Source organism: Lissotriton helveticus, chromosome 10 (assembly GCF_964261635.1).
Source record: "Lissotriton helveticus chromosome 10, aLisHel1.1, whole genome shotgun sequence".
In the NCBI taxonomy this organism is placed as follows: domain Eukaryota; kingdom Metazoa; phylum Chordata; class Amphibia; order Caudata; family Salamandridae; genus Lissotriton; species Lissotriton helveticus.
The window spans coordinates 386,717,591-386,725,265 of record NC_136071.1 but is presented as its reverse complement, the minus strand read 5'-3'; the positions used below and the strand labels follow the sequence as shown (position 1 = coordinate 386,725,265).

The following is a 7,675-nucleotide window of genomic DNA, read 5'->3' as shown; positions in this document are numbered from 1 at the left end:
TTAAAGACATTCCGGTACATGATTCTTTACGCTTTGATAACATCATGGTATTGTGTACTAGTCCACAAATATGCTAATGTGTATTTGTTTTTATGTTTTATGTTTTCTCCTGTCTGTTCGTCTCTTGAACATGATGTGACAAAAGTCTGTGGTGGATCTAATTGACCTGGATTTTGCAGGTGACATTTTTAACTTCACTTTATACTAGCAGTAGCTAACATCGGGTCCTGAAGAAAGCATTGGTACTATACCATCAGAATGCTGAAACATGTCGACCATCATTGCTCACAGATATTATGTTAAATCTGTTTTTGCACTTTATCTTTTAGATTTGGAAAACTGAGAAGAAAAATTAAAGTCTCACATCTACTCAGTATTATCCAATTTTAATTAATTTTTCACTTACACTTTTCATTTTTGCACTGCTTTTTCATTCGCCACTTATACTTAAATACCATCTATAAGATCTAGTACTGACATTACATCACGTCAAAGGTTTTGGAGCAGCCTTAATAACATCAACAGGCTGTCTCCCTTTGTTTCCAGGGCAAGGAGAACCCAAATGATGTCAACAAGGGCGGTACAGAGTGGCCACTGAAAGGGAAAATGTACCCATGCCCTCGAGCCTTAGCTCACATATATATTCTTGTCACACTTGGGTGCATACTGGGGTCTCCACCTTTAGCTAACATACTTATTGTTTTTCCATGTTGAGGCTTTGTTTTCACAGTGAGTTTCTCTGTCTTGGACTCCTAGATATAACTGTTGTTATGATATTAAAGTTGGGGCACATATCTAGTTTGGGTCGTTAAACCTGCCCTTGGACCCTCTTTTCTAATTGAGGTTGTTGATATGTCAACACTTCAAACCAGGAAGTGTTGGCAGCCATCTGGCACAACAAAAGGCATGCTCACAACAGAGTTGGTCTCTGCAGGTATGTCCACAATCTGCCTGTCGGCAGGCTTGGATGTTGCGCATATTGTATCATTGAGCTCCGTCAGAGAATCTTTGTTTGCAGCATAAAGAGTTTCAGAAGAGGTGGCTGTTGCAGGTATGGTATCTGCAGGGGTGGTTACATAATGTGGTGTCAAAGAAGGTATGTTTGCAGCAGGAATGACTGCAGCAGGCACATTCGTAGCAGGGGAATCAGCATAAAGCTGCACACCATGTTTCGCCACATTGGGGCTGGCACGATTAGTCTCGGTCCTAGCAGGTGTGTATACTATAGGCTTGTTAGCATCGAGGGTGGTGACAGGTGGTGCAATCCCAGCAGGGGTTACCAGGCTCCTGATTTTGTCAGTACAAACATTTCTGTGCATTTCATTTTCAAACCTTGTGCTAAATGTCTGATCACACTTCGGACATGGTTTAAGTTTTTTCGCTGTGTGCCATATGGTCCGGTGCCTACCCAACATAGCCTTATACCTGAAGCCCATTGAACAGTCGACACACCAATAGGCTCCCTCGGTTAAGGAAGATTCACATAATGGTGGCAGGGCTTCTTGGTGGAGAATTCCAGAGATATTAGGATTGTAGCAGACTGCCGAAGCATCCGGCATGGCAACAGATAGTGTAGGAACCATGAGAACAAAACCATCGACAGGAGAGCTCGCTACAGCAACCGTGCCTGAATAAGACAAGGTTGAAGCAGGCTGGGCTGCAGCAGGCATGCCCGCATTGAGAACAGAATCAGCAAACTGTGTCACAGAAGGCATGGTAACCGTAGATGTGGTCGGAGCAGGCAGTGTAATTGAGGGGGCAATCACAGAAGCAGGGTCAAGACAAAGCCTTTCCATGTGAGTTTTGCAATGCTCATCAAAGTCAAGCTTTGTAAGATAGGACTCCTCACAGCATTCATATGGCTTCTGCAATGAAGTACTAGGACAACACCTCAGATGTTCAATAAACAAAGCCTCACACTTGAAGTCCAGCATGCAGAGATCACAACAAAAGGATCTTTCAGCAGATTCAATCCCGCAAAGACCAGATGGGGTTTCTTCATGTTTACACCCATTGTCGTTGCAACCATTGGCGACATGGGTCTTCAGGTGATCCACGAGAATGCTCATTTGGTGAAAACTATCTCCACATGTAGCACAAGTAGCAGCAGCGGGTATAACTGCAGAATGAATTGCAGTTGAATCGGCTACTGCAGAAGGGGATTTGTCTTCAGATTTTGGCACAACAACCACACCTGCTGGTGGTGCAGTGTTAACAGACTCTGTGACAGCAGGTAAAACTGAAGAATGAGTTGTCACAGCAGGTAATGTTGAAGCAGGCATATCAACAACAAGATCATCAGGTCTGTGGGTTCTGCTATGTTTTTCAAAGTCAAACTTTGAATGAAATGTCTCAACACAGTGCAAACATAGCTGTGCGCTCTTGGTCTCATGCCAAATCTTCTGATGTTCACTGAAGGTGGGCTTATCTTTCCAGCCCATCCCACAGTCAGCACACCAGACGGACATCTCTGAAGTGGAAACCACACATGGCTGTGAAGGAGTTTCCTGGTTTGGTTTCACAGATGCATTAGGGGTGCAGATGATAGAGGTGGTGTTTGGTATGGTAGGAGGGGGAGTAGCAACAGTCCCAGGCATTGCAATAACTGGAAATTCTGGTTCAGAATGGGTCTTGATGGTCTTGTCAAAAACAGGTGTTACCACAGAATGTTTCCTCAAGTATGACTTTCTTGCAGTCCGCTTGGCAACAGAAACTAGATTCATAGCAGAAGAAATAGAATCTGCAAACTTGTTAACCCGATTCATCCCCATATTATGTGTAACACCATTTGATATGGATGCAGCCAGTGTTGCTGCAGCAGGCATTTCTCCAGTTTGGTCATTTTGATTGGCAGGTAAGGAATTCTCTACACTTGTAGTTTGTTCCACACCAGGTTGCTTTTCTTGGCCTAAACTATTTATGTTTTTGTGGCCATTTGGATATGTCCCCAGCTGAGGTTTTGTAAATTTAGATATGGCTGCATCTGGTTTTCCAAGCCAAAGTATTGTCACTTGATGTGTAACTATAGTCGGTACAGAGGCAGTCAGAATGGTTATAGTAGGCATCTGTCCAGTCTTCTCACTCTGATGGACTGCCAAGGGATTCTTTAAGCTGGAAGTCTGGTCCAATCTCAGGTGCTCTGTTTCGTCTAGATCTCTTTTGCTTGCTGTACAATTGTTAGACTTCTCTTTTGACTGGACCATGTGGTGAGAAGATAGTTTAGTCATTGGATTTAAGCTTTTGCCATCATCTGAGCAGGAGAATGGTATTTTCCTTTTTTTTTTTTTTATCTCTTTATTGATATTGCAAGAGGTAAATAGAAACAAAATATGTATAAACAGAAGCAGATAACACCAATTAGCATATCATTTACAACAAAAAAAACAATGATCTTTCAGTTTGCAAATTTGCAAAAATGTCTCTAATAGCCAACCAACATCTTCCCCAATTTTTATCCATATAAATTAATCCAAACTTTCTCTTTTTTCTTCAAAGAGTTAGGACCCCTTAGTCTCGCCAAAGCGATCTCCATTGTGTAAATTTCCTTTACTAGACTCCACCACTCCATTGTATGAGGAGGATCTGGCGATATCCAAGATCTGGCAATAGTTAGTCTGGCACAAGCAAAAATAATAGAAATAAGGTCCCTGTTGGGGCAGTTCACATCCTGGATATCTAATAAAATCAAATGAGCAGATAAAGGTGGGAAAACAAGCAAATTCATATTAAGTATCATTTCTAGTCCTTTCCAAAAGTTAGTTAAAGCGGGACATGAAAAAAGCATATGCTCTATGTTTGCAGCTTCTAATAAACATTTAGAGCACCTGGTGCGCTCATTAGCCTGATTTTCTAGAGCCCAGCTAGCAATCCTTTCTGGGGTGTAATAAAGTTGATAAACCGTACGATATGCTTGAAGCCTTATGTTAGAGGAATGCACCACTCTATTGATTTGAGTGAGTGTAATAGAAATCTGTTTGACGGAAATGTTAACACCCAGTCGATCGGACCATTTAAGAGCTAATTTACCACAATCATCTTTTTTATCTTTATTCAAGTTATAGTAACCTTCACTAATAAGTGACTTAGTTTGTTTTGAGTACACACATTTAAGAATGTCTGATTGCTGGACTTCCCTGACTTTCATCTTGTGAACAATAAAATCATGAATTTGCATATACTTAAAGTACATTCCATCATTCAGTTTATATATGTTTTTTAGTGCTTCGAATCCTAAAAAACTGTTAGTACCATACATATCCCCCAGTGTGATTATGCCGTGCCCTGTCCAAACTATTCTTGCCCCATCCGAAAAAATTCCAGGTAATCCAGGGTTTTCCCATAATCTTAATTCTGCATTAAAAAAGGAGATTTTCTCATGTGCCATTAGCTGTTTCCAAATTTGGGCGATGTGTCTAGCAGTCTTAAATTTAACTCTTTTAAAATAATTAGGGTCGTTTACTCTAGAAAGAAATTGATTGCTATCTTGACCTAACATAAACTTATGATAGAAAAAAGGGTTTTCAGTACATAATAAACTTCGCAAACGGCCAATAAAAGAGGAAAAAAAGTAAAGTTTAAAGTCAGAAAAATTTAGACCCCCTTTATCAATTGGAAGTTTCAGCTGGTTGAGAGCTCTTCGCGCTTTTTTATAGCCCCAAATAAAGTTACTACATATTCCATCCAGTTTTTTTAAAAAAAAACAGTATTAAGACGCAAAGGGATTGATCTATACAGGTAGAGAACTTTAGGTAGGATTTTCATTTTTATTAAATTAAGGCGTCCTACAAGGCTTAATGGAATCTTGTGCCATTTTTTTTAAAGATGCCGCTGTTTCTTTAAGAAGCAAGTCATAGTTGAGGGTTATTACGTCTTCTAACTTGGCCGAGATCTTAACACCAAGATAGGTAGCGTTCTTACATATACCCAATACTATTCCTGTTGGCTTATAGTTTGCTACAACCTGAGTTTTTTTAGCGTTTAGTTTATAGCCGGATACCTTACCGAATCTTTCTGCCTCTTTAGTTAGAGCCGGAACAGCTGTAGACACATCAGTAGTGAATACAGCGATATCGTCCGCATACGCGGTGATTTTTAAGCTTTTCCTTTGTGGTTGAGAGGAGTAATATCGCTAGATATTAACAAAGCATTAAGAAAGGGTTCCAATGACAAAGCAAATAGCAGGGGCGACAAAGGGCACCCCTGCCTCGTTCCTCTTTCTATTGAAAAAGATGCAGAGCTTTTGCCCGCATAATTAATTGTGGCCGGTATTTTCCTACAAGGGATTTTCTCATGGCTAGACAGCTGGGGCTTAGATTTGAAACTTTTCCCGCAAACTAAGCACACAAATGACTTGTTCAAGGAGTGCGTTTTTTCGTGCCTGTAAAGGTAACGCTTATGAGTAAAGCTTTTCCCACATTCTGCACAAGAACACACATTCTGTCCATTGTGGATTTTGAGATGGTTGTGGAGTTCCATCTCTGAAATGAAGCTTTCCCCACACTCTGCACACTGGTGGTACATCACTAGAGTGTGCAATCTCAGGTGAACTTTCAGAGCCTTTTTCAGAGCAAAGGTCTTCTTGCACCCAGTGCAAGAAAATCTACTGCCACCAGTATGGCTTTTCCTGTGACTTCTAAGAGTTTCCTTAAACCAATATTTCTTCCCGCAATCTGAACATGAAAATTGCTTCTCTTCCATGTGCATGGCCTGGTGACGTGTTAACTGATGACTGTATGCAAAGGTTCTTTCACACTTAAGGCACTTGAAAGCCTTCCCTGCTGAATGGATTTTACGGTGCACGCTAAATGAACTATAATAGGCAAACCTTTTCTCACAATGGTCACACTGGTAAGGCTTCTCTCCTGTGTGTGTTCTCTTGTGGTCCTGAAGTAAACCCCACCATCTATAGGCTTTCCCACAATCTGCACACTTGTAAGGCATCTCTCCTGTGTGGATGCGCTTGTGCTTGGTCTGGGAAGACATGGAAGTAAATGTTTTCCCACAGTCATTACACCTGTAAGGACCGTGAGACTTGTTTCTATTTCTAGTATGTGTAGGGAGGTGCCTCCACAAGTCTCTTTTGCTTTTGAAGCACTTTGTACATTGGATGCAACTATAGTCGTTCTCCTTTGTGTGGAAGCGCTCATGCACCAATCGTTTGATATCATGATTGAAGTGCATCCCACAAGTTGTACACTTAAACGATTTATCTCCTTCAATAGTGATATTAGAAGTGGTCTTAGGAAATGTTTCTTCCCCCAAGTGCCCCCCCTGCTCCAGAATCTCTGCTCTTAAGTGGTGGCTGATTTCCATGTGACTTTTCAGTGCAGAATCACTGTCAAAGAGTCTCCAACAACAACGACACTCATATGCCTTCTGACCAGTGTGTCGTAGCTCATGTTGCCAAAGAGAGTCTTTCCTTTTAAACCCCTCCCCACATTCTTCACAACTGTGCCATTGTTCTCCTGTGTGAACCTGCCCATGTGCTTGCAAGTTGCTCTCGCTTTTGAAGGTTTGTCCACAGGTCATGCATTTAAATGGCTTCTCAGCCTGAGCGCTGCACTGGTGGATGATGAGACTGGCCTCTCTCTGGAAAGTCCTTTTGCATTCAGCACAAGAAAATATGTCTTGAACAAGCCCTTTTAGCACTTTCTGCCCTTCAGCATGTTGTTTCAAATGCTTCTGCAGTAACCTTTCACAGTTGAAAACCTTCCAGCACTCCCTGCAGCTGAAGATTTTCTCTGTAGAGTGAATCCTCTCATGAACCTTTAGATTTTTGAAATACTTAAATGTTTGATTACAAATGTTACATGTGAAAGGGACATTCTCTTTCTTGTGCCAAGATGCTTTCCGGTGAATTTTTTGATGCAACTTTAATCTCTCTTCACTTGCAAAGCATTTACCACACTCACTACAGACATGAGACTTCTCAATGTTATGGGTACACCTCAAAGAATGTAGGCGAAACTTTGTCTTGAAATAATATTGTTTGCCACATTCCTGACAGGTGAACCTTGGTGGAGCATGGATTTTACTATGTGCAAGGAGGCAGCCATATTGTTTGAAATCCGCTCCACACACTTTACATTCAAAAGGTCTCTCAGTGGAGTGGATTCTAACGTGTTTCAACAGCACAGACTTGAATTTGAAACTTTTCCCACATTCTTCACAGGTATGTAAAGTTTTCTTTTTTTTCGGTTTCTCTTTTTTTGAACGGCTTGTTTTTGGTTCTTTTTTGCAGGCAACTGATGATCCTGTTTTAGCCAATTGTTTCTTAAAGCTTCTAAGTTTCATTGTAAGTGTGCAAGAGTCTTTTAGGCTCCCAACAGTTTTCTTTTTCAGAGGTAGCTCTATTTGGTATTGTGGCAGAATGTGCCAGTTAAGTTTGCGTTAACAATTCTCTGCTGAACACTAGTGTTTATTCATGCTATCAGTCTAAATCTGTGAGGGACATGCATCACATATCCAAAATGCAAGGGTTTCAGTGGGTTTTTCAAGTTGTTTTAGGCAGGGAATGGATGAGTGGAAAATACTCCCCTCATAAATGTTCTATTGTATAAAGTTTTTCATTACTTTTTAAAAGCACTTCTCCGATACAGTTGATATACTTGGCACTTCCTGTGTAGGGTGTTTTTACTCTAAATGTTCTTAGTTCAGTTGCACAGGGGATGGAAGA

General features: G+C 41.0%; 1 protein-coding gene across 1 annotated transcript; it reads right to left on the bottom strand.

Moving 5' to 3' along the window:
* Positions 1 to 863: 863 nt before the first annotated feature.
* Positions 864 to 7,333, bottom strand: LOC144784024 (uncharacterized). The gene is given in 2 exon segments (XM_078662725.1): positions 864 to 3,292; positions 5,277 to 7,333. Coding segments are annotated over 2 exon segments (4,446 nt in total). The 5' UTR covers positions 7,294 to 7,333.
* Positions 7,334 to 7,675: the final 342 nt, after the last annotated feature.